The sequence below is a fragment of the Bombus affinis genome, chromosome 1, assembly GCF_024516045.1.
Source record: "Bombus affinis isolate iyBomAffi1 chromosome 1, iyBomAffi1.2, whole genome shotgun sequence".
Classification (NCBI taxonomy): domain Eukaryota; kingdom Metazoa; phylum Arthropoda; class Insecta; order Hymenoptera; family Apidae; genus Bombus; species Bombus affinis.
This window is the reverse complement of record NC_066344.1, coordinates 15,406,702-15,433,305: the sequence shown is the minus strand read 5'-3', so window position 1 is coordinate 15,433,305 and position 26,604 is coordinate 15,406,702. Positions and strand designations below refer to the sequence as shown.

General features: G+C 45.7%; 2 protein-coding genes across 5 annotated transcripts in view; one reads left to right on the top strand and one right to left on the bottom strand.

The window, feature by feature from the left end:
• Positions 1-781: 781 nt before the first annotated feature.
• Positions 782-7,396, bottom strand: LOC126922342 (MAGUK p55 subfamily member 7). 4 transcript variants are annotated; one of them, XM_050734837.1, is made up of 11 exons: positions 6,662-7,395; positions 5,809-6,095; positions 5,608-5,739; positions 4,927-4,953; positions 4,006-4,173; positions 3,786-3,857; positions 3,510-3,634; positions 3,312-3,436; positions 2,516-2,818; positions 2,029-2,372; positions 782-1,944 (listed from the first exon to the last, which is right to left on the bottom strand). In XM_050734837.1, the coding sequence occupies exons 1-11, from the start codon at positions 6,702-6,704 to the stop codon at positions 1,768-1,770; spliced, it is 1,803 nt and encodes a 600-aa protein (XP_050590794.1). In that variant the 5' UTR covers positions 6,705-7,395; the 3' UTR covers positions 782-1,767. The 4 variants fall into 4 exon arrangements, with proteins under 4 accessions (XP_050590794.1, XP_050590808.1, XP_050590800.1 ...); XM_050734851.1 differs by having other exon boundaries at positions 2,516-2,692; positions 6,662-7,392; XM_050734843.1 differs by lacking the exon at positions 4,927-4,953 and having other exon boundaries at positions 6,662-7,396.
• Positions 7,397-7,816: 420 nt separating this feature from the next.
• The window catches only part of LOC126922250 (protein bric-a-brac 1-like), a 221,443-nt gene continuing 202,655 nt past the window's right edge, over positions 7,817-26,604 (top strand). The window contains exons 1-2 of the mRNA XM_050734698.1: positions 7,817-7,967; positions 8,715-8,754. The gene's annotated coding sequence lies outside the window, so the exon portion shown is untranslated. The remainder of the gene's footprint in view (positions 7,968-8,714; positions 8,755-26,604) is intronic.

Here is a 26,604-nt window from a genome sequence, read left to right as displayed (position 1 = left end):
CGAATATAATTCCAAAATGGTCTGTCGCGAACCGATGTTTTCCGGTTAAGGCGCGCGCGCGCGCGCGCTCACTTTCAAATATCTTCCTACGAATGTAAAATAATCGCTAAACTAGCAATACGTACATCGAGTACGTGGTCCTAAAATGTCGAGATAAAAACATTTCGTCTTAATATTTTTTAGATTATCGACAGGTATTGGGTTGGCTCCTAATTACCATCTAATGATAAAATCCGCAATCGCTTAGTTGCTAACCCAATACATCGAAGCGCGCTGAAAAACAGGAATCGACAGAGATCGATGCGCAAAAACGCAAAAGTTTGCATATAAATATTCATAACAGGGTTATGCTATTGACCGGCGGATACTGATGACCAACGAACAAACAGCATTTTAAAAGAAGCTTATATAGTACGATGCGCAAAAAGGAGAGTGACTGCATATTTGTGACGCCACGTCTTATCGACGAAAAGAAAGGAATTACCCGCATGCAATTTATTAAGCGTAGTTTGCGTCCTAATTCGTCATTTCGTAGATTTTGTCTGGATTTTAATGTCGATACTGGATTTCTTGTTTTCGTTGTTCCATACCGGACAGATGTCATGACTCGTTATTTTAAAGACAAAGCCATCCTTCACAAAGGTACTCTGATTTTTGCCTGTCGCATAAAACAGGCAAGCTAATATACATATATTACGTCATCGTTACATCATCGACCGAAAGATACGCGCAAAATGGTCTTGGAAATGGTGAAAAATCGGGAAAAGACGATACTACGTACTTGAAAGTGTAATGCTGTATTTCGATAACATATAGAGTTTACATCGAGGATGAACTATTTGATGCAACGCCAGTAGAGTATAGCGTGCATAAATCTTGCTCATGCTCTGGCAGCCCTTTAATTATGAAAAAAATAGCAATATCGTGGCAATGCTGATCAGGTGGAAAATACAATAAAACTTTAAGGTGATTCTCATCGTGTTCTAGGTATACGATACTTATTTGGCAATAATCAACAACAACTGGGATCAAAGGTCACGAGTGGTGGCAACAATTGCTTAACATTTCAAAGTTTCGATTTACCAAATTTCGAAGGAATTTATCGACTCGTCACAGTGAGGTTTACCATTTATAATCGTTGATCCCAAAATTACGTAATAACTTTAACACTGTTTCACCCATTTCTCTCTTCAATAGCCTTCGTTCAAATTTCCCCGTAGCGATGCTTCCTCCTTCGCCGCGAGATGCTTTCGATTCGTGGCAGTAAAAATTCTAGGATCGCGCATCGTGCCCGATGATACGTTAGAAAACAAGGTGGAAAAATGATTAATTCGAACGCTTAAAAACGAGATCGCTGCAAAAATATGAACGACTTTCTCCTTTCCAGTTACGTGCTACGTACCGGTCGACGTGTATCTACATATATCTATACGTACGTATAATTCGAAGAACAAGTAATATTCCCGGATCGAAAAAGGAAAGAGAAAACAATGTAATAAACAAGACGAGCCGAGTTTCACAACTATCGACGCGTATCAAACACGTATATAAATATCTAAGGGCAAAAAGGCATCGATATTAGTCTCATGGAGAATACGCGTCAATTTGAAATGCTATAGAAGAGGAGGAAGAAGGGGACGCGCTTCGCTAAAAAAGTACAGCTTGGAAAATTTGAAGAAAAACATCCGCCGAACGTCGTGGTATCGAACGTGCAACGTTCCCAAGGATTTCTTCTGTTTCTCCGTGAACCATCGATTGAAGCGAAATTTATTGAACCCACGAAGCAGGTACCCAAAGCGGTTCCGACTCGACTCGATGAACAGCGTTCACCAGTTGCTCGAACGCCATTGAGAGGTCGGCATTCACGATCACTTCGTCGAACATATGATTGTAAAGGAATTCGATTCTCGCAGCGTTATACAAGATTTCGTGAAATTCCTCGTCCTGCAAACGATAGAATGATCATCATACGTTGATTCGGTGAAAACGTAGGACGTACACGATTGCCAATAAGATCTTTTGGTTTACCGTAAAGCCCCGAGAGTTGCTTTCGTCGAAAGTCGATCTTGCTCTAACATCGTTCCTCGTTTCTTTCAATATCTCGAACTTTGGCGGTTTTATATATATCACATATGGTTTTGTCTGCGGAGTTCGAAGCATCTTCAGGGCTTGATAGTGAGAATTCAATAGACACACGTATCCGGCGTTTATCAACGAGCTAACGCTCTCGGAACTGGTACCGTACAAGTTGCCTTTATACTCGCCGTATTCTATAAGCTTGCCGTACTCGATATACTCTTCCATCTTTTTTCGAGTAACGAAATGATACTCCACACCGTTGATTTCACCTGGTTTCCGTGGTCTCGAGGTATCTGAAGCCAGTCACAAGAATTTCATCAAAGAACGAACGATTAAAGTAAGTAACGCTACTTGATCGTTTGCTGAGTAAAGTTAACTTAAAACGAGGAAAGCAAGAAACGCGTGGATATAATGGAAAAGCTGAATGGAAACTTACAAGGAACAGGTGTCTTGTACTTATCGGGATCGGTGGCTATAAGCCGTCTCTTCAGCTCGTTCCTGCCTACACCCGGTGGCCCGATCAGAACCACCGGCCGGTAGTGGCCCGGTCTCGGATAGAGCTTTGCGACCTCTTCGTAGGTCAGTATTTCTTCCCGGTCGAAATCGTCGTTCTCTGCAGCGTCATACATGATTTTTTTAGTTTTTACTCCCTGCAAGTTGCACTTTGTAGACGAGGCGTGTAAAGAGGTACTGGGACGGGGGCACAATGCGGGCAAAGGCACTGGAACAGAACACAAGCCTAACCGACGGTTAGGTCGTCAGGCCAACATTCGTTAAGAAGAGCAGCCGAGATCAATTCATCATGGATTGTTTCCGTGTTAGAGGTCACGATTCTTATTTAACGCTCTACTACGATAGATTGCAATCTATCCTCGTCTCGAGTTCTTTCTCCATCTTACACCGCACGGGGTTACCAAACACGTGTTGCCAACAGATGGCGTGTCTCTTAATTACGATGTAACAAAATAAGATTTAACCTTCAGACGCGACGATGATATCAAAAATTGCAAATAAGATGACAGAGATTATGAAATGAAATTACGAAGGCGATCGTAGCTCAGCGTACGTCAGAATTTCCGAAACGCTTTCACCGATTGTACAGCGTTTACATGGATCGTCGATCACAATCGGCAATCGATGACGTGATCCGATCGCGTTTTGGAAACAAGGACAGTATCGTATTTTAAAGCGTTGTATTTTGTCTATACTCTGTCGCAAACGCTATCACTTACTTATATTGTCGTCGTCGGTCTTCTCTTTTTGTTGCCTCTCAAGTATAATTCGTGTTTCTTGTAAGGCTCTGCTGGGGATCAAGCCAGCTCTCATATTTCGGTCACCCTCTCGTCTAGCTTGCCACCTAATTTCAATAAAAAATAATTTAAATGTACCGTAGTATCAACTGCACGATCGAACGAGAATTCCAGTCCTACCAATAAGCATCATCCTGACTGACGATGTGGAGAACGTCGTTCTTCGAAAAATCTAGTCCAGCCTCCTTGCAAGGTATGTACGGATCTTCGGCAGCTTTATACGAAAAGTGCGCTCTAACTCGTACCTATTAAAATTGTCATAACGATATTAAACGCACATAAAATCGTCAGCAACTATATTAAACGATATTAGAAGAGGAAATCGCCGGTCAGAAATTCCTTGCTATTTGATCAGAATCGATTATCGATCGAATAACCTAACATTTTAGGACGTACCTTGCTCTCACGAATTCCCCCTTTACTATCGGCAGGCACTATCTTAAAAGTAATCGTACCCTCGGAATTTTGCTGAAAGAGAACATGACGTTATACATATATGTATCTTTCGTGCGATATAAATGGTAAGAGCGATAAATCTCGATCAGGAATCTGCAACGTACAGATCGATCGGCAAAGTAGTACACGTCGCGAGAACAAAATAGAAGCTGCGACCTACCAATATTTTAAGAACACAATTCGGAGTCTTTCCCTCGACGCTGATGCCGTTGACCTCGCAAACTTCGTCGCCGACGTGAATGAGGCCGGATCTATCGGCCGCACCGCCATGCATTATTCTCGCTATCACGATCTTGCCGGTGACCTCGCATGTTTTTATGGTCGCCCCCTATTGTCAACGTGTAAACTAATATTTTGATTGCGGTTGCGAGGTGAGCGTGTTAGGTAGTGCCTTCGTTTTTCTTAAAAAAAAATAAATAAAAACAAAGAGAATTCATCGCGAAGGCATAAACACACATTCGATCGAAGCAGTCGACGCTTATAACGTTGTACGTCCCTTGTACATGACTGCGTTTCAAGCGTTATTCAACGGCTGCGCTCTGCGTCTTTTAAATATCTCGAGATAAACCGACAGCGGAAGATCGTTCGCGATCGTGGAAATGCAAAAATACAGATTAATCTTTCAACGGTATGCTACGCACCGTATCGTTGAATTTTATCTCGAGAGATTTTCTACATTCAACACAAGGACATGCGGGACAATAACACAAGGTACAGTTGTTATAATAGAGAAATTGTTTTATTCACAAGCAAAAATAACAAACAAAAAAACATAAATCAACGAGGATTAAAACGGACGCACGGTGTATAAAGTAAGGTATAAGCAAAATTAATAAATTGTGTGTAAGAAAATGAACAGCGTTCTATTTACAGCCCACTTTTACACGAGCTCTGTTCACTTCGTTGTAGAGGGGAAATCGCAGAGTAAGAAAATAAAAATTTTTCTAGCGACTAGATGTCTGATAAGTTGAAACGAAAGAAACAGGATTAAACGAAACACTACGAAATCGTTTTGCGTATCGCTAGATACGCATGGAACGCATTACAGGCCTGTACATGTTTCGGCTTGAAGTCGACTTACCACGATCGGTTCAACGCCGGCGCCACACTTCGAAGCAAGTTTGACGATGAAAGAAACACGTGATTACTTAAGAAACTGTATTGAATATCGCGCGAGCGATACGTATTCGATACTACGATACTTGTTACAGGAACACGAGGTATCTAAGTCGATACAAAGGATTAATCAAGATCAAGTCCCATGCAAATCGTTGTAATTACTTCAAAACAGTTATGTTCTTACTCATTCTTTGTTTTCTGCATACACAGGCAGTGACCCATTATAGTACTTTCGCTATAGTAAATACAAGGTAACTTTCGAGAAAACAGAACTATCCTTCTTGGAAGGCAAACGTATTACGAGGATTGCACTCGTCTTGAGATAGACTGCACATCTACGCGAAATAACGAATAGCGCGAAAGATATTCGTGGGAAAATATTACGATGTGTCACCCTATACCGGTATGTGGAAACTGAGAATGAGGAATATAGTTATATGTATAATATATACAAAATATTATACATATACATTGTATAATTATACGTATGTCTATATATAGAGACACACAACCTTTTTCCATTAGATATGAGTATCAATTTGAACTACGTTATCAAGCTTTCCTCTTTTCTTATCGTGTTAATTGAGCAAAAAACTTTAATATAAACATTAAATACGGAACACGTGCGACCTATCTGACGTACCAGAGGTTCATTCGATTTCACCAACTGTACGATCTTGACCGTCTCTTCGTCTTCGTCGACTTCCAGAGGAATCTCCGGTAATCGGGGATAATAGTCTTTCTGGGCGACCGCGTCATGAGCGCACAACAAGCCCTATGACAAAATATCTCGATTTCTTTTCGATCGACTATACTACTTTTTTAATCGTCGCGAGTACGCTACCTGTATGTGTGGTTTTTGAAGCAAATGGAAAAGTTCCTTGCAGTCCTTGGAAATGTGCGTTTTTGTTGATAATAGATCGAGAACTTCGATGTCGATATCCATGGAATTGGAGAGTACAGGAAAAAATTTGTCGTCCTTGACATTGTTCAAAATTTTATTATGAACATTCACTAAAGCGTTCAATTCCTTCGATTGCAACAATTCGCTCAAGAATCCGAATTCTTCGTCGGTACAACTTGGTATTTCACTTTTGCTCTCCTGTAGAGAATTCAGCAGCTTGGATAACGCTGAAAAAGAAAGAAGAAACAACGATCGTTCAACGAATACCGGCAAGGTTTCTATTGACGTGACATAAAGAGATTGCAGAATTCAAATATGAGGGCCTGCGCAAAAAATGTCACGTTTAGATGTTTCTTTCGTGAAATCGCGCCACGATCTTTCGACCAGTACCTATATCTATGTATTTCGATATTTTTCTGCGAGTATCGAATTTACAAGACGTGTATTCTCCGATCGATCAATGAATTTTCTGCAAACACCTTCATGCGATAATCTACCGTTTTAACAACACAGCAGCAAGTCAACTCGGACATTTTGTCGAAGAAGTTGCTGCCAGGTAAAAATAGACGTAGTGCAAACGGTACAAAAACGGTACGATTCTATTTTTCCCAAATATCGCGTTTATCAAGCCGGTGAAGTTGTATATCCCGAAATCGCAAATATTATCGTGATTATTGTAATTCATGACATTCTAGAAGGCAATGCTTAAAGACTAAAAAGAGAGAACGATAATAAACTATAAACGAAAGGACAGGCAGATCGTGGCAAAGCACACGTAAAGTAGTCTACTCACCAGAATCCCAATTTGTGTTTTCCATGACGAGCGCCGCTGTCATAATTTATCAAAACGCGATCCAATATTACTTTCCAGCGTGCTGGATTAGAAGGTAGCAGGGTGTATATACTCGAACAGTCGCGTGGTACGATATCAGAACGACAGAGAATAAGTAATCAGGTCAGCCGCGATGCGTATTTCTAGCGGATTGGTGCGCAGCGCCGCGAATAACCCGGTAAAACAGTTTCTTGTTTCGCATTCGCGGCTGGAGTATCGTTATCATAGCGAGAATAATCGTTACGTAAGCCACTGTCACTCGACACGGGGTAGGATGACTACCACCGCTAGACCGACCCGTTCGTCTCGCATCTTGTCAACTTTTCGGTTTTCAATTGACCAAACACTCTGCGACACCAAACATCTTTCCCGACAGTCACCGAACGATCGTACCAAACGTCTTTCTGATCACCGTACGATTCGATTTAGTCAGTATTCGTAATTCGATAAGGGTTTTCGATCATTTTTCGACATAGACGCGACACGGCGCGTTGCGTCGGGTGGCCATCTTTAAAGGCAGCACTGTTTCTTCCACCGTCCAACCTAGAGGTTCTCCCTCTCCCTCGCCCTTCCAGTTTATATATTGTACCGTGTATCTACCTTTTCATCCCTGTTTTTCCAAGTACATACTTTGCTTTTCGAGATATCGTTTCTACGTTTTTCTCGATTATTTTTTCCATTTTTCCCTTATTAGTCCTTTCCTTTTCGCTCTCCTCGCTTCTTCATCACAATGTTCAGAAAAGAGACAAAAGATAATGCATAAAGAGCGAGATAGGGTGAGGGAGGCGGAGAGGAAAGAGGCTACGTAGAAAATATCCTAACCGTTCTATCTTAGCCAACGAGTTATTTTCTATTTTTAACGTTTTATCACAAGAGAGTTACATGAAACGGGTGTCGTTTTGATAGAGTAAATAAATGAAAACGGCGAATGTAACAAGTTTTTATAAAACAAGTTATTATAAAAGCTGTTGTACGCAATTGAGAGGAAAAATAATTACAACACGATCGTTTATAATTTATAGTATCGAGTTTCGATAGAAATATTCGTAAAACGATTCGAAATAGCGCGGTCATAAGTTTGTTTCTGGTGGTTGGCGTCGTACCGAAAGCGGCAGCACCGTCAACTGTGTATACATGCAGTTGTCCACACGAAACGTCTCGCCGCTAGCTTCGGAATATTTTGTGAATTTTGTGTCGTTTTACCCTTGTGAAATTTTCATCGAAGATTACTATAAACAGTCTGTAATCCTCTCTTTGAAAAGTTTTGGTAAGATCGTTGATTTCTTTTTACTTTACGCAAGTAACACTAGTTAAAAATTTGACATGGCGTTGACACACGGATTTCGGTTGAAATTTCTATAAAAATTCACAACCATTTAAGATCGTTCGATTCAGTATTTGTTTTCAAGTATCGTTGCACGATGATATTCGTTAACGTCGAAAGTTTATCGGTTTGCAGCGAGTGCAACGAAACCGCGTTCGCTGACGTTTACACATGTATCTCTCGTGGCTACGATCCACAAGTGGTTGCGTACCGCGAATTGTGCATAAACTCGATCTTTCCAAATTTGACGATGACCAATTTATTGTCGATTCCCTAGCGATAGATGATTATTTCTGGATTCTGGCCGATACGTTTGTACATTTCGATCCTAATCTGTAGTAGATTTACGAGCGTATTATAAACAAAGACGTATTCGAGAATTTGTAAATATTTTTGGGTAGAATAAAACCAAGTTTTACCAATTTTCGGTAACGTTCATTGAAACCGCCAACTGTAACCAGTTTCGGGTCAATTTGAAATATACTCTTTGCAGAAATAAATTGTATATCACGTCGATTAAGTGTGTTTTTATCGATAATATTATTTCCCAATACGATGTGTAAATAATTACGCGAAATATGTTGGCAATAAAGAAAGTTGTATACAACAATTTAATATGTTGTATTTATTAAAACACATCCACGTTGCCATTTATATTTTATTTGAATCACTTTTTTTCATTTGTTACAGTTACTTCTGTATCCCTTGTTTATTTTCATTCATCGTTCCGGTAAGTTCCTTGATTTTTCGTTCTTATTTTTTTACCCATTTTTTCCCTATTATTTTTCGTTCGCTATTATATATGTATGTATGTATATTTTAAAACGCAATTAATTTGTACAAAGATAGACGATGGTCGATAGGAAACACTAGCCGGTTACCTGCATTATCGGCTGCTGTTGAAATTACAATCATTATTTGAGACGATAGGTGGCGATAGTAGTTACTCTCTAACGCATTCCGCTATACGTGATTTTTAGGCAAATTTCGAGAAAAATGTCGAACGGTACAAAACGTAGAACTGTTTATCGAATCTAATCAGTTCGAAAAAGAAAATTTCTCAGGGATATCTCCAGCGTGTAAATACAACAGATATCCGTGAATTACTCTAGGATTAGTATAAAAAGCGTAGTAGAACGACAAAATTCAAATACGGTTGAAGATCGAAAACCTGGTTAGTCTCGTCTTTGACAAGTAACAGGATATCGACTAACGACACAAGTAACGACGCGCTGTTAATCTAACCTTGTCTGGGAAGAATACTTAACATTCGTACAAAGAAACGTCGTAAAGTTACAAAGAACCGTCGAAACTGAGGAAGAGAGCAAAGAATTGGCGGATCGGCGAATCGAGCGTGCAGAAGAAAAGCACGTTAGGCGGTTGTCGAAAGTGGACGAATCGACGAGAAAAGTTACCGTGGAGCATATCGTTGGCGAGTCATATGTAATGCGTTGGAAAGTTGAATGTCGAATGTCAAGCCGTAGTCGGAGAGAGGGTTGCGAGGGAGGTAGAGTATCCGTGGGGTAGGTAGGGAGGGGGTAGGGCAAGGGGTGCAAGAGATGTCAGGAAAGTGTTTTACTAGCCTTAATTTCGTGTGCTTTCGCAGCCAATATGTCGAGCAGTAAATTCCAAAGTTTGCAGCGGGTTTCGCGTTTCCATGTTGCGCGTTTTAGCACTCGCGGTTTTAACGACCTCGTCCATCCTTCGTCCCGCATCCTCCGGCTCAAGGAACGCTCGTCGGATATTAATCCTGTAAACAAGCACGTTTCTTGCCGCGCTCGCGGAATCGCTTGCTTTTTCGAAAGCATTTTCGTTCACGCGCCACGCTCGCTCGCGACAGCTCTTCCCTCCCTCTCCGCCATTGAGCGTTCGAACTGCATCAAACCGACTAGAGTTATCCGCCGAGCAGACCATTCCGCCATCCGCGCGATATTCTTAGATGGAACGTTTAACGCAAATTACGGTGCAACGAGAGCAAACGGAAGACGACGATTAAATATTCGAGGGGCGGCGTATAAAAATTTACGATATCCAGAGAAGTCGGCACGTGCGAGAAAGTAGAGGGAGATTATCGAATAAGGCGGAGGTTATCGAAAGAGGAAGGAGAACGAGATGGAGCGAACAAGAAGACGGCAGAGACGGTAAGAGAGGGACGACGAATCGACCGAACCAACGTAAACGCTGAAGAACTAATAACAAAAAAAAAAAAAAGAAAAAAATAGTAATTTAGTTAGTAAAACATAAAGCCACGTTGGTGGCCGGAGAGAAGGAAGGCAAACACATTAAACATTTAGAGGGCATAATAACCCGTGGCATACGTAATGCGGCTGGCGCCCTTTTCACCGATGGCTATGAATAATGTACATACGCCAAGGTATGACGTAGGCTCGCCGAGCTGTGTGTATTTCACGGTGGGGTAGATCGACCAGACTATTTCCAATAACCGCCGCGTAACGTTATCGCGAGACCTGGAGAACCCTTTTGTGTCGTTCTCCGTTTCTGTCCTCCTCCCTCGTTGCCCTCGTTTCGATCCTACTTTCTTCGCGGCAGCACCGCGATCACCGAAACTTCTGTCTCTCTCTTTCACGTTTTATCGTCTCTGAACGTTCGACTGGAACGAGCCACATGTAGATACGAAGGAGTCTTACGTCCTGCTCTTGTTCGTCTCAACGACGGAATCGCCAGTTCAAACAAGTTGCGGCGGATTTGAAGCTACTACGGTTACGCGAACGAGGCGATTAGGTGGAAAGGAAGCGGAGAATTCAGCGAACGACGTCGGATAGGATGGAAATGACGCGATCGCCGATCGATCTCTCGCGACAAATGTGACATTTACGCTCGCAGAGGGCGGAATTTCTGCGAAACGAAGAAAGACGTTTATTCTCCGCGCGACGCAACGAGTCGTGCTCGGAATACAAGCGGCGCGCGGCCAGCGCGAGCCTTGTTTTCACCGGCAGACAATACGAGCGGAATTCCTGCCACTTTAAACAAATACGCGATCGCGATTACCGATTATTGAAAGACAGGTGGACGATGTTGACGAAACAGCGCAGAGGCGCTCGCGATTGGCGAGAACCGCGAACAAAGTCCGCCGTCGCCGGCGACCATCTCGTTGGACGAGTGGCGACCAGCGATCTCCGCCATCGACCCCGTTCAACTTGCCAAAAATTAGACGTTACGACGCGATGGAAACGCGTCAATCGGCGGCAATTGGCGCGTGTCCTTCGGTCGGTCGCGTTCACACGGTTGACACGAGCGTTCGAAACGCCTGAAAACCTGTCGGAAGAAGGACGTCGCGCGTTGGCGGGAACCGCGCGCCGCCTCCGGCTGTGATCGCGCGACGAAAAGGTAGACGGGCAGGCGTCACGGTTTCGATGACGAGCTATGACCGGACCGAACGAAAAATCGCCAGGACACGCGTTCGCTGTCCGATAAATCTACTAGAGACGTTTAGGGAGGCGGCAGGGGGTGGAGGAGGCGGGATGGGGAACGGATTCGAGCGCTGGCGCATTCGTTGGCGCAACGAATATCGCCATAAAGGCCAGCTCAAAAGTCAATCAAGCGGGCCGAATTACGTGGAAAAGCGCGGAGCGCGTGCGGGGCGAGCGCGCCCGCCACCGATATACAACAAAATGAAAGCTATCAGAGGTGACAATCCGCGGACGACAAATCAGCGTGTATATTTAATGCCCGTGGTGCCACCCTCGCCCCCGGATAACCTGCCGACGCTCGAGATGCAACGCGTTCGCACCCTCTCTTTCTCGCCTGTCTGCCCATCCTCCCTCTGTACTATCCTTTCACCGTTTCGCTCGCACTCTCTCGCCTGTCTTGCTCGCTGTCGTGCCGACAGTCCCGTGCCCGTTCCGCTTCTTCCTCCTCCTCCTCCGCTTGCCGTTTCGTTTTTCTCTGTCACGCGTTAGAATCGTCGCGCTCGGATATGTCGCTATGTAACGTAACGTAGAACGAGGTCTGGTCGCGCCTGTTCGCCCTTCGTTCGCCTCATCATCCCTCGTCGTTTCTCGTTTCCACCGTCTCTTACCCATCCGTTGTTTGTAGTTTTTCTCGTCCTTAGCATCCACCGTGATCCCCTACAAATCAACAACGATATTATATCAGGTTGGAAAGTTTCTTTTGTTTTAGGAGGAAATAATAGACGTAGAATGTTTTTTGGTTTGTATTAGTTTATCGAATTATGCAGCAGCATAATAGTAGAAATAGAACGAAATGGATTAGGATAATGTAAAAGAGAAATCGTCGTTCGTCTATTATCGCCTTATGAAGCGAAAGACACTTTTCGCAAAACCTAATGTCAACCCTTAATCTTTTATTGAGAATATCCACCGGCAACTGCAACCTGTTCTCGTCATACTTGGACTTGCAAGCTTTTAAGCGTCGGCGATAATATCGAAGATATTGAAAACTATCTTTATTCATCTGAGAAGTAATATAATGTCGATTAGAATATTTTTATTAGTTATAACTGAGTATTGCGTGGAATTTTTTAAAACATTCATTGGGATGTAAACTGGGTTTGCGTTCACAGGTCTCACAGTAGAAAACTGTTTGTTTTTTACCGCGTTATTTGCTTTGGGTAAATAAACGAGACACTTTTTCTTTTTCCCTTTCGGCATTAATAAAAAATAATTGAAGGTACTGAATAGGTTCGCATAAGTTGTGTACTCGCGGACCAGGAGTCTTTCTACCAGTCGAAAATTCATGTCGTTGTGGAATGATATCTTCGTTAAAAATTTCCTGCCAATCAGAAGATCTTACGTTGCAAATACTCTTGGTTAGATTTTCTTCCTGTGGTTCTCCGTCATCTGCACTTTGCTCACTCGATGAAAGTTTTCTTATTTTTCTTCTTCTTCCAGCAACGAGAATATCGCTATCACCGCTCTCACTATAACTGCTATCCAAGTCAACAGCTATATCATTATAAATACGAAAATCAAAATTGTCATCGTCACTATCTATATTTTCCTCACAAAGATAATTCATTTTTCCTCTCGACATAATTCAAATAGATGGGTTCGCGATAAAACAGGTTCGCATCTGACTGTCTTTACTGATCGCTTGTAACTCACTGAGGAGAATTATTTTTTATTTGTAAACAATTATTGATAACGACCCAAAAATACATTTGAAGTAGAGCGCCGCACATCGGTGGTGCTCGAGAGGCACGCTTGGAACGTTAAGTGTTAAACGTGTTGGTTTATTTAACAAAGAGACGAATGATAAAATTGTAATAGTCAATTATATTAAAATCACTGTAAGTACAAGTACAAGGACAGTGTATGCCGCTCGAAACTCCCACAGCAATTCAACTCTTCTACTTTTTAATTACTCGACTATTCCACTATCCTAGGCAGCGCGTTCGTCTATTCATATTTGTTGAGGTTAATTGATAGAGGAACGAGAGGATGAATTTGTATTAGGTTGTCCGAAAAGTTTCTTTCGTATCATAAGGTGATAATAGATGAACAACAATTTCTGTTTTATATTATTTTATTGAATTAGGTATGATCCATTTCGTTATATTTCTATTATTATGTTCGTGCATAATTCGATAAACTAATATAAACCAAAAGACATTGTACGTGTATTATCTCCTTATAAAACGAAAGAAACTTTTCGGACAACCTAATAATAGAAAAATATATTGAAATAAGTATAAGTATAGTGTACGATGATCCAGATCCTCGCTCTTACGGTGTTACAATACAATAGAAGAAGTAGGTCGATTGGCACCACGTTCATATATTTATAGCAAAGGACATTACCAAAAAGTTAACCTTGAAGCTCTAGTTGAAGTCTGTAAGAAACAGCGATAGAAATCTATTTATAGTTCTTTTGTTTCTAGACCTTGTAATCCAAAACAAAATTTACATTCAACGGCACAATAATATGTACCTCTCCTTATTTCCAACTTTTTGTTTCGCTAAATTCTATTCTCTTCGTAACAGTGGTCTCCGGGTCAAGGATATGCAAAATAAAAGATGTAGAGTTTCTCTTGAAGTAATTATTAGGTTTTACTTGTAATTCTCAATGAGAATCGATCGTAAAGTTCATGCAAATAAAAAAACAGTTATTAGATTGGCGACTAAGTTAGGATTGGTATTGACAAAATCCTAAAACTTCAACAATATCCGAGGAGTATTATTTTTGATCTGTAAACAATTACCGATAACGACCCAAAAATACATTTGGAATACGTTAAGGGTAACTATCCCCTCGTTTGACGCAGAAACGTAGCCGTTTGGCGATCAGCGATATCGTTGGAAAAGTAGACGAGTTTCATTTGCCACCTAGCGACCTTGTCCGAGTCGGTTATCGTCGATTTTCCATTAGCTTGGCTTCTCTGCGCGGATTCTCTGTACGCTATGCGATCTCTTAGCGCGAAGAGAGAGCGATCGCGCGAATATTTTATATAACATATTCGTTGGCCTTGCTCATAGACGACCTATTTACGTAGTATGTAAATATATGCGCGGTTGTGTTCGATTGTATGTAAATAGTAATAGGTATTCGGATGCTATGCGCAACAACGAACATTCCATCGCTTTTCTTTTATTTGCTTGATCACGCGGTTTTCACGATGTCGCGTGTCGCAACGGCAACCAGTTTGGTTTTCGGCCGATTACTCGCGTAATCGAGACACATTTGCCTTTGTCGCGTCGCCAATCCGATTTATACTCGTTTCGTGGTACGCGAAACCTTTCGTTCGGCTTTCAGTCGACGATTGACTGGAGGACCGGCCCAGCGATCCATCTCTTAACCAAATAATCGCGTTTTCCTCTTATCCACCGGGGTTCCAACCACCCGTCGATTTGCTCCCCGGGGAGGTTCATTCTGTGGAGTAGCGAGCGAGGCTGCGACTCGCGTAGCGATAGTCGTAGATAGCAACTGCGATCGCGAGCAGTCGTCTCATCTCGAAACAACGTGCCTTTCAAAAGTGAAAACTAGTTGCTTCGTTTGCGTTCGCGAACGTACCGCTTGCTTGCCGTGTGCGTTTCGTCGGATTCGTCGACGGGTTGGTGCGGTGTCCCGTGGCGCAAAAATTGCCGCTTAATGCGAATCGTAGGTTAGATTTCTGCGGGCGGTGACGAGGCTGTTTCATCGATCGAAATTTCATTTCCGATCTGCGAAATTGCCCACCCGGGGTTCCTACCCCATTCGCCGCGCTTTCTCTTCCTTTCAAACCAACTTACAAAGATAACCGCGTACATTTCATTGTACGCGTAATAAACGCAAATATCGGGGGGTTGTCCCCTTCGACCGGGCGAGAAACGCCCAGCCGGACCGCCGATCCTGCCACTGTAATCGTCACGCTTCTCCGCCTTTCAACGACGCACCACGTCTCGTCGAACGTCGCGATAGATCCGTCGATCGAGTCCCGCGAAACGACGAAGAGCAAGCACCGGGAAAGGAAGACGCGAAACCGGTCCGCTTCGACGGTGGATGATTTTCGTGATTTCGTGGTATTCGCGATACCACCGAGAGCATCGTCGGTAACGAGTCGATCGTGACTCGCCACTTTCGCGCTACGCGCCACCTTATTCGCGGCTTGTTGCCGCAGCAACTGCAACTGCAACGGCAATAGCAAGCGGAGCGAGCGGCAGCGATGCGGTGAGTTGCATTGGATGGTTGTGCGAGCGCAGCAACTGCCACTTATCCAGTGGTTGGCCGGTAAATCGGTCGAACGATAGAACCGAAACGGTTTTAATGCTATCTAGACGCAACGAAGCCGCGGGAGAACTGTGCGAACAAGCAGATTACCCTTCTCTCCGGTTTCCTTTCTTCCGTTTCTTCCCTAACTCGCGCTCTCTCTCTCTCTCTGTTTCTCTCTGTTTCTCCGTCTCTGTCGGTTCGTCCCTCGAGCGCGAACGCAATGTTCCCCTCTGTCCTCTTTTTCTGCCTGTTTACACACTGCAAAGCAAACCTGAGAGGCCGCCTCGTCGGCCAACGATGCCTACGATGCCTACGATCGATCGGTTCTCGTGCAACGCGGAGGATGGAAAAAGAACGCAGCAGCGTCCGCTGAAAGAACGCGCCGTCGCGTCCGTCGAGGTGTTGCTGCAGTTTCGAAAGAATTCGTTGGCCGATCGTGCTTTCCGGTGTTTCCGCGATGGCAAGGGACGCGCGGCAGCGCAGCAAACAACGATTGTTTCTTCTAGATCGACAGGGCTGATGATACGTTGTTGTTCGGCAGGGCATCGGTAGGGAGAGCACAGGAAATCGGATCGCATGTCTGCCTCGAATCTTTCCGCCATCTTGCGAGAATTCTTTCCACGGTAGCGAGCGACGAGCGGCGAAAACCGAGCTCTGCGATTACATTCCCTTATAAATATGCAAATATGGCGGCACGGTGCACGTAGGGAGAAGAAACGGAGGAGGAGATGGAGGGTGGACGAGGAGCAGGAGGAGAAGGAGGGGTGTAAGGGGAGAGAGGCAGAGAAGGGGGTGGAGGCGGAGGAGGAGGAGGAGGAGGAGGAGGAGGAGGTGAGAGAGCGGCGGTGGGTTCGCGGTCTCCGGCAAACGAACGTTTCGCCGGCAGAACTGGCGAAGGGGGCTAGGACGCAAAAATAGAGAGTATCGCGGTAATAATTATTGATTAGGTATTCGTGACCGACTCGCCATCGCGAGAACCATACGGTGCACAGGACGGACCAAGTACTTACACGTACCACGATCTTTCCCTTTCCCCCCTTTCTTGTCCATTTTCTTCTGCCACGGTAGAGCGATCAACGAGCTCGACGCGCCGACTAAGTTCTGCCAGCGAACCGGTCTCCGCTCTTCGTATCGTCGACTCCACCGAACGATTCTTCCACTCCGCAGTCGCGCACGATTTTCCTTCGGTTATTGGCTTGGCAATTAAGTGATTACGGATTTTGTTACTATCACCTAATGACAAAATCCGCAATCACTCAGTTGCCAAGCCAATAGTTTCCCAGCGGCATCCATTCGCATCGAGAACGCGACATTGTTTCGTATTTCGAAGCGAACGAGACACCGCTGGCCGGTTCTTTTCTTTCTTTCATTTTTCTTTATACGCGATGGCCCTTAAACTCTGTCTGTAAGGGGTGATCGAGTAAAGAGAAAAAAGAAGCAACAGCGCGATACGCCCCTCGCCTCCCTGCCACCGGTGCATCGTGTCCATAATTTTCGTAATTCTGGGGTTTCGAGAAGCGGCCGGCTGTATTCTGGCTACCAGTCTTTGCTCGCCGCTTCTTGTTGCTCGCGTTATCGGATTTCGTATATCTGAATATCAAGGACGCGCGTTCGATCTCCGGCTAAAGTTGCATCGAATCGTCGCACGATCTCGTACGAAACGTAAGCGCGGACGTACGAAGACAACGAAGGGAACGAAGGACAACGAGCACGCTGTTGCGAACAGACTCTAGAGAAACGCGATGCGCAGGAAGCTACAATGTGCACGCGGCATTATCATTCACCCTGGCCATTATCCATCCAACGGTACCACCACCGCCGCCACCACCATCGGCGACCCAACCCCTATACACCGCTGGTCGGTCCCTGCTACTACTATCCCCTTTCGCATTCGACGAGATGGAAATTTAGCGGAATCATTCGCGATTTACGACGGGGCAAACGCGCCAGCAGCCCACCCCTCGGTACTTACCTCGGTTTATACGCGAGAAAGATGAACGCCGTTATCTCTCGCTCCCGCTTCTCGACAATGTTACCCGACATCCTAGTTTATTCGTCGAGCATAGTCTCCTTCTATATCTTGGAGCTTCCCCGACGATGATTATCGCGATAATCCTGGACTAACCGAACGAACGAAACGAGTCTACTCTGTGGCTTGTTACCCCACTCTCTTCCGTTTCCGGTCTTTGTCTGCCGCCTTTCGTCTCCTCTCGTTCCCTGGCCGCGTTCTCGGTTCGTGCGGCAATAATCGCGCCACGATACGTAATAATTACGCAACGATTTATAAGGTATCGACGTTTCGCGGCATGCGCGACGCGATTCGGAAAATTGCCCGAAATCGTTCCGCTGCAAATTCGTAAATAACCCAGCCGATGAATCCTGTTCAGCCGCGCGAATCGATTCGTCACTGTGCCGCTATTCGGACGATTCGTCGTTGCGGATCGTTCGACTCTTGCGACGAGAACGCGACCGAAGCAACGAAGACGAAGCAAAGCACCGGTTATCGTAAAATATTTGGTTGCTCGCGTTGCGTCGCCAGTGAAATTCCCACGCGGTTAAATAAGCGGCTCGCGCGGATTTCGACTCTCCTTTCCCTGGCGTGCTTGCGGCGTTAACGAGACGAACGATCGTTGTTTCGTTTGTTCGCGTGCTCGAGCTCGTGCCCGCGTACCCTTGTCGCCAACGACTCTTTGACGCGCGAACGAGACACAAAGACCAAAAGTGTAAATTAACGCAACACGACGTAGCGTAACGCGTACCGCGGTGAAAAGCTCGTCCGGTCCGACCTCTCTCGACCGAGCTTCCGTATTTTATCGCGCGGTTTACGCCGTTGCGTGAAGCGCAAACACACCCACGAATCGCGTCTATTGCCAGCGCGGTTGTTAAATTTAATTTACCCGCTTATTTGTCTACAACTTTATATTTCCCATTAGCTTATCCCGCTGGATAAACTGACCTAATTCCGCAGCCGCGTCGCCTGGTAAAGGCGTACGCGTGGCTCGCTTTCCACGCAGAACCAAAGACGATGGAAAGAGACCGCATGCTTGCTCCACTCTCGCCCCGATCAATTACGCGTCTTCTACGCGTCTCGCGGTACCCACCTTCAGGGTACAGGTACACACCTCCTCCTTGGTCGCCGTGTTACGCCACGCGACCACGCTTGCAATACGACGTTGACCAAAAGATTCGTGGAAGAGACGATCGTCCGTTTTCCACACGCTCGGTTCCACGTTCTCGAGCGAGCGGGCTCGTTTGATGTTAACAGTCGTGTTAATAGCGTTGTTACGATTATTCATCTAACTGGATAGTTTAACGTCAGTCAAATTGACCGGTTTTACAATTTTATTTTAAAATTCCTACTTCATGTTATATTTTCTTTTACTTTCGCAACGATAACTAGAAGAATAGTATAATGAATTTTATTTTATTTTTCATGTATTCAAACTGAAAATAATTTTGTATCAAGGCTACTTATACTCGTCAAAGTGTAAAAGGGTCCTGCAATCTGTTTATCGAACCCCAATTAACCAGTTTCCTCGTTTCGTACAACTTGCCACACGTTTTTATCATTTTTACTGCGTATCATTTAACATGACGATATCAGTCATCAGGAAAATTCCCGATCGATCGCTAGATCGCTAGAAATACCACACCAGTCAAATTGACCGGTTTTACAATTTTATTTTAAAACTCCTACTTCATGTCATATTTTCTTTTACTTTCGCAACGATAACTAGAAGAATGATATAATGAATTTTATTTTGTTTTTCACGTATTCAAACTGAAAATAATTTTGTATCAAGGCTACTTATACTCGTCAAAGTGTAAAAGGGTCCTGCAATCTGTTTATCGAACCCCAATTAACCAGTTTCCTCGTTTCGTACAACTTCCCACACGTTTTTATCATTTTCATTGCGTATCATTTAATATGACGATATCAGTTATCAGGAAAATTCCCGATCGATCGCTAGATCTGCCACAGCAGTGGAAACGACTGGTTCTTCAATTTTATAAACGTGTCAAGCCTCGTTCAGGGATGATGGTCCGAAAAAATACCAAAAATGTGCTACGTAACATGGAATTGCTTCTGTAAGAAAGCAATGAATCAATACATATACAAATATTCTATTATTACGTATTTCTTAAAGACCAGTCATTTTCACTGGTTTTCGTAGAAATTCCTTCGTGTTAACTATCGATAGTTTAGTGTTAAGACGTCGATAGCGACGGCGGCTGAACGGAGCTGATTTTCGAGAGCCGGAGATACAAATCCTCTTGGCTGACGACGAATCAGCAAAAAGGGTTTCCAAAGTCATTCACGAACCTACCGGCGAAGGGAGCACCACGTTTTTCTTTGAGTTTCTAGAAACGACATGGTTGTGTTGAAATCGGGTAAATTTTCGATAGTAGCGATATTGTTACAAGGTTTTACAAGGTTTAGCCACGATGATTTTTTTATTACGCGATACATATAATGTTGAAATATTACGTACAAGAGATATGTTACGGCGTATAATCATCATTAACGAATTTATCTCACCGGGGTCACCGGTGACCCCCTATCGCGCTCTGCTGCAATTTCGCTCGATTTACTTATTTTTTGCGATTATCAATTATCTCGTATTGTTTGTTCGCGTTGCTAAATAATTGTCCTATGTTGTTACGTCCCGAGACCTACCATAAACCATAATCCATCCCTTGGTTATACTTATTCGACCCCCGCATTAATCCCAAAGAACCGTCATAAGATTTAGCATCTTTTACTTTACTGTCAAGGCCATTAATTGCTATCAAACATCTTTCAAGTCGAAACGTTGCTTAGGGCTATTGTTCGTTAAGGTAATGCACGGGAAAAGCGGGTTTTTCCCATGTTCGACAGCCATTGGTGGGGGACGCACATAATAGATCCATACTTCATGTATAAATAAAACTATTTTAATATGTTTTATACTGCATTAATTTCATCACACCATTGCAGTAACGATGATAATAATAACAAATTTATAACTATCGACATTTGTTCAAATTATGTATTTCTATTAATCTTGGTGCGCCGGTCATCGGTGACCCCCACGGTGCTAAATTAAGTGCCGGTCACCGGTCAACGTGTTCAGGTTTTATCTCGTAACAGAAAGAGAAGAAATGCGTGCGTGAATGTATAATAGAAACATATTTAAGTAAGTTTAAGTTTAAGTATTAGGTCGTCCGAAAAGTTTCTTTCGTTTAATAAGGAAATGGATGCACAGCATTCTCCGTTTTATATTATTTTATCGAATATTGTTCTATCAAAATAAAGATCACAACGTTCGACAGATTAGGTCTCGTGTTTGTATAAAGAAGCGTCGTTGTGAAAGACGTGTCTGTAAAAGAAAGACACTTTCCGGACAACCTAATACAAAACACGCTGGCAGCGTTACTTTACGAAACAGTTTCGAATTTACGAAAAACTAGCCTGTCTGTACTCTGCAAGGCACGTTCCTAGAAAACTACGAGACTGAGAGGCCCCTCAAATAGATCTAGCGCTAAACGATACTCAAAGACTTCGAGGACTAGTTTTCCCAAATTTTCCTCCAAATGGGAGCCGCTTCGACGGACACGACAAAACAAAGTAACTCGTGGAATCGTTGGAAGACGAAACTGATGCTGATTAGAATTCCCGTCGTCGGTTCTGATTGCTTGCGTGAAATGAACTGGCTGGTTGGAGCGATGCCACGATGAACGTAGTGCGTATGATAGACGCGTGCACGGTGCAAGCACGACGGCCACCATAGCCCCAAGGACAGCTGTGTCGAGATACTGTTTTGGCTACAAGTGCGAGGCCGGCAACCCGATCCGCCTTTCATCTTTTCCGCTCAACCCGTTACCGGTATCGACATTGATCCGTCTTTTATCCGAAACCGTTGGCTGCATCAACAGGATCCTCGTGCTGACCGAAACTGCTACGAGTATCAGTATCGCGTACAATGGCGAACGGGACGAACCTCGTATTTCATGCGTCGCCGATCCCCGTTGAATCGCGTAGTAACGAGAAACGGCCGATAATAATTACACGATTGACGAATGGAAGTAGCGTAGGCGCGTAAAAGTAGGTAGCTTGGTCTGTCCGGCTTGGGGAAAAGATCCGTAACGCGTCGTCGCGTGTGCGTGTATAGACGTACGCGTGTGCGGTGTAGGTGCGCGCGTGGCTGACACAGGCGTGCGAGGTAATTAGTTTACATCGTGCGAATCGTGTAAACTTCGCTACGCATCGATTAAATGCCGCTGCTGGTGGCGTTGTCGAAGCCACGGCCTATCGTTCGTATAGATTTGCCTCGATCGACCTCACCGCGTCGCGTTTCACCTTTGCATGCCGATAGAAATTGGCAGGCCGAGCGACGCCCGAAACCACCTCTCGAAAAGCCATCGATGTGGCGCTCTCCACCGACGACCTGGTATCGCGTCAGGTTCTATCGAACCGCCAAAACGATCTCCTATACGATATTCTTCTTGGCCGGCAAACCGTCGTCCAGACAGTCGCCGATTTTCCCCTGCCGATCGTTTCGTTCCGGTTACTGGAAAGGCAATTTCGAAAATTCACCAAGCGAAACAAAGTTGGATCGGGAAAGCGCAAAAACCATGATTTTCCATTACAGCCTTTGCGAAAGATAGAGGCTGACGGTTGTATAGAGAAATATAGACGCGTAGACGCGTGCACGTGTAAAAGGGGTGCGAACGAGCGTGAACAGGAATAGGCGGGGCTGCAGATGCGTACTCGTGTGCATGCCTGGCTTTCTAATCAGGCATAGTAGTTCTCGGAATCCCTCTGCCTATAATCGATCAGTCGGGTTATAAATTTTTCCTGAACCTTCTCTGCTCTGGCTGTGGCTCTGCCGACCGATCGATCCTTCTCTCTTCTCGTTCGTCAAATGACGCGTCTCTCGATCGAACCGGCTTACACGCGTCGTGCACAGCGAGCCTCCGCTCTGTCCACTTTGTCTCGTACGATCCACGTTTCCTTATCACGTCGCGGCAAGGTGACGACAACGAGCACGGCGGAAAGCGCGAACATTCGACGCCTGGAAACGCTGGGATATACGCGGGCAAAAGTTGGACGCGGAAAAGACAGTCGGCCGGCGTGAGACTGGCGGTGCTCGCGCTGTAGCTTTAATTAAATTCCGAGCGAGCGAACGACTGAAAAGGCGGCTACAATGCCGGGTATAATTCACCGCAAAGGTAAGGGTAAAGGTAGGTAAAGGTTCCTTTTGGCTCGCTGTAACAGGAGAGTGGCAAAGCGCGACTGTACGTTCGCGAGATACGAGTGGAGCGGTGGCGAGGCGAGGCGTGGCGAGGTGCGAACCGCACGGTCCGCGGTGTTTACAGCCGCGCGATTAGCGGCTCTCGTCGCGCACTACGCTCAGCTCGGCTCCGCTTCGCTCCGGTCGGCTCGTTTTCCACTCTTAGTTATAACCCCGTGACGTTCCCATGGCATAAACAAAGCGTAACCGCCAATTCCGACGATGAAATATTATAAGTAATAACATATATAGCTATAGGGAGAGCAGACTACGTGTTCTTGACCACGGCTTCTCGCGGGACTCGAACAGAACGAGATAATAACACGGCACTAAACTATACGCTCGATACGCCGTACCTACGTGTAATTGTATAATTATTATTAATGATATCGGGTCCCTTACCGGCTTAAACGCGCCAACATAGCCGAGGTACCGATCGAGCCATACTTGTACTTGCTCGCGTCTTACTTTGCTGCTCGTTCCGCCTCCCTTGCGCTTTCTTTTCTCCCCTATGAGTCGCTTCGTTTCTTCCTGTTGCCTGTGTCTTTTTCCTCGCGAGTTGCTCTGGTCGCGCCTACCCTCGCCGACCGGACCGCTGCGATCCTCGCGCAGCGGCAACGAGCGACGATTATCGCCTGGAATCGATCCGAGAGACATTCGATGCTTCGTGCCGCGATATCTTTCGCGAACGAATCAAAGCGACTTTTACCTGTTCTCGAGACGGTATTACAATTACAGATCGGTTTACCGAGGAAACGGCGCGGCGCCGTGCATCCTCGATATATCACACGTCTCGCTAACAGGCAATCACGTAATTCCTCGCTGTTATTTATTGGCATCGGCTGACGCATCGCGTTTTTTTCACTATCGCAACGTTTTTTCGACACGGGCCAGGGCCAACGGGAAAGTAGGCGGCGCAAGCCGAACCTTCTTCGAAAGGCAATTTGCGAGCCATCGAGAGCGTGTGCGTGATACAACTGGGCGAACGAACGAGCTACGCAGAATGCGAGAGAAGACGTTTCGGCCGACGAACGAACGAACGAGGCAACGTGCACGCGCTACGACGCGAAACTCGTGTGAGGACGCGTGACTCGTGTCAGCGCCGCGATTACCGACACCTTGCGAATAAAGAGATCGTCGACCGAAGTCGCTCGTAACATCGCCGCCCGGACGCTTTGCTTCCCATCGAAGATTCGCAGTGGCCAACGTTACCAAACACCGTAACCTGTGGCGGTGCGATCTATTTGCGAAAAACGAGTCGATCGGAGCGTAGTGAAAAAAGAAAGCGACCGACCGGTGGACAGGTAGAAAGGGAGCGACGGAAGGGAGAGAAAGAGTAGCGCGGCGAGCAAAGGGAAAAAGCAAAAGGCGAAGACGAAGACGACAAGAACGGAGGAGGAGAAAAGCGTGCGCGTGGAATATTAAGAACGGATTAACATAAGGGGACAGAAGCGTGCGTGTCTTCGCGATCGTGACGACGTTATCGATTGTCGTGGAGTTCTAGGTTCAGGCACAGGTATCGCATACACGCACTCGCGAACCGACAATGAAGACGACGAGGTTAAAGACACGCGCTCGCGACGAGTCGGCGTTTCGGGAAGGGGGTACCTGGCAGGCTGAACAAAAAGAGAATCACGCGTGCAAAAGAATCGGAGAAAGGAACGAAAGAAGAGGAGACGCTCGGGGGACCACGGAGAGAACTCGCGGTATTGTCAACCACGAGGCCATATGCCGACGACGCGACGTACCGCGTTACTGGTAACCATAACTGTACCTGCATTCCGATCTTCTGAATAACGCGGTGGAATAATACAGCTGGAAAAAGGATGCCCCGGCACGAGTTTCTACGATAACTTTTCCCTCCACCTTCTCCATTCTTTCTTTCGTCTCGTCGTTTCGTCCCACGAAACATCTAATTTCCAAGTAACGATCACGTTTACACCGTTTATACCGTCAGGACTCGTTTCGTTGGGAAAGGAAAATAGAGGAGGGAAAAGCGGCAAGAATCGTGCCGATAGAAACGAAATCGCGAATATTGGCGTAGGTTCGCGTCGATTTGCAGACGTTCACCGCGTTCTGCGAACGCGTAGCAGAACGGAAGAGATGGAAACGACATTGGTAATACGAAACGGAATGAAACGAAACGCGGGTCGGACCACCGGCCAGGGTGCTCGAGGCATCATTAAGACGGATTTTCCGGCACGCAGTCGCCTGATTGCCTCACGTACAACGGTTACGCGCGATCATTTGCTTCGATGATAATCCCTTGGGTAGTGTGGCGTGGCACGTCTGTCGGAGCGTAGAGAGCGCGGCACGAAGCGGGACGCACGAAGGAAACGGACAGAACAGACGGTTGCGGACCAAGGGAACGATCTCTACTACGATCATACGCAATTACATGCTGAATCTTTAATGGAACGTTTCGAGGCTGGAATTACTCGAGCACCGGTGGAACGCCATCGCCACGTAATGCAAGCATCGCCGCGACCAGAGCACGCGGGTCCCGCGCTTTCTTCCGTCCAACTGGTCGTGTTCGACTGGCGACCGACCACTTCGCATCTTCGTGTCCCCGTGTTCGTCCCGCCACGGTGTGTCTCCTCGGTGCGTACTCGATTCTTCTCTACAACCGATACTTCGTGCATGAATATACGTACGTGATATATTCATCGACGTATATTGATCGCCACGTATTTACCAATTGCATCCGACCATAATTCGTCTACCTGTGCCACGTGTAATCGCGCGAATGGCAGAACGCGAGCCTTCGTCACGAGCCACCGCGGTGCCGTTTAGTTTCGAAGGAATCGAACGAATCCTCCGATGTTGCGCGAGATCATCGAAAGCTGTTCCGCGATGCGCGTTATCGTGACGAACGTTAGGAAAACGACCGGTCGTCGAAGAACCGACTGTTAGAGAGAGAGAGAGAGAGAGAAGGTGGTGGAGAGCCCGAAGCGAACGTAAAATGACTTTCCAAAATTCGAAATTCTGGACGAGAACCGAGCGATAAAGCGGCCCGTTTCCAGCGGGCACTTAGATACCACAATTTGCTAGATGGTCGCCCAGGGCGAACCATCCACTCGAGCAACCTTTGCTTTGTGTCTCCGCCGGACGGGACAGCGAGAGAATTCGATTTAACTACCACGTGGCCAGAGAAATGCTTGGTGTGCGTGAGCACCGGTCTTCCCACGACACGCTCCGCGTCTATAGGGTGCGCGTGAATTCGAACGTCTTTCTTTCCGTTGTTCCCTGCTCGTCTCAAACCTTCTTCACGACGATCTGTAACGTCGTACGCGAGCCGATCGTCGATTCACCTGAACGGTACGGTGAAATCGCGCAGACACGCGAATGGAAATTCGATCGGCAAGAGATCGGCGGTAAGACGGCGAATCGAAGGGCGAGTTCGACCGAACGAGAAGGCAAAGCGTAGATTCGCGAGTACGCGTTCGCAATGGGACACCCGTTACGCGGTTTTGGCGCAGCGCGTCGGACAAAGGAACGGTATGCATATGCACCGCGTCCCTCGTCTATTCGCCATGGAAATACGATGTAATTTAATGCGGGACTTTTGACGTCGGCACTCGATGTCTTTGCGACGCGCGCCTACACTCGCACACGGCTCCGTTCTTGCCCTCTTCTCA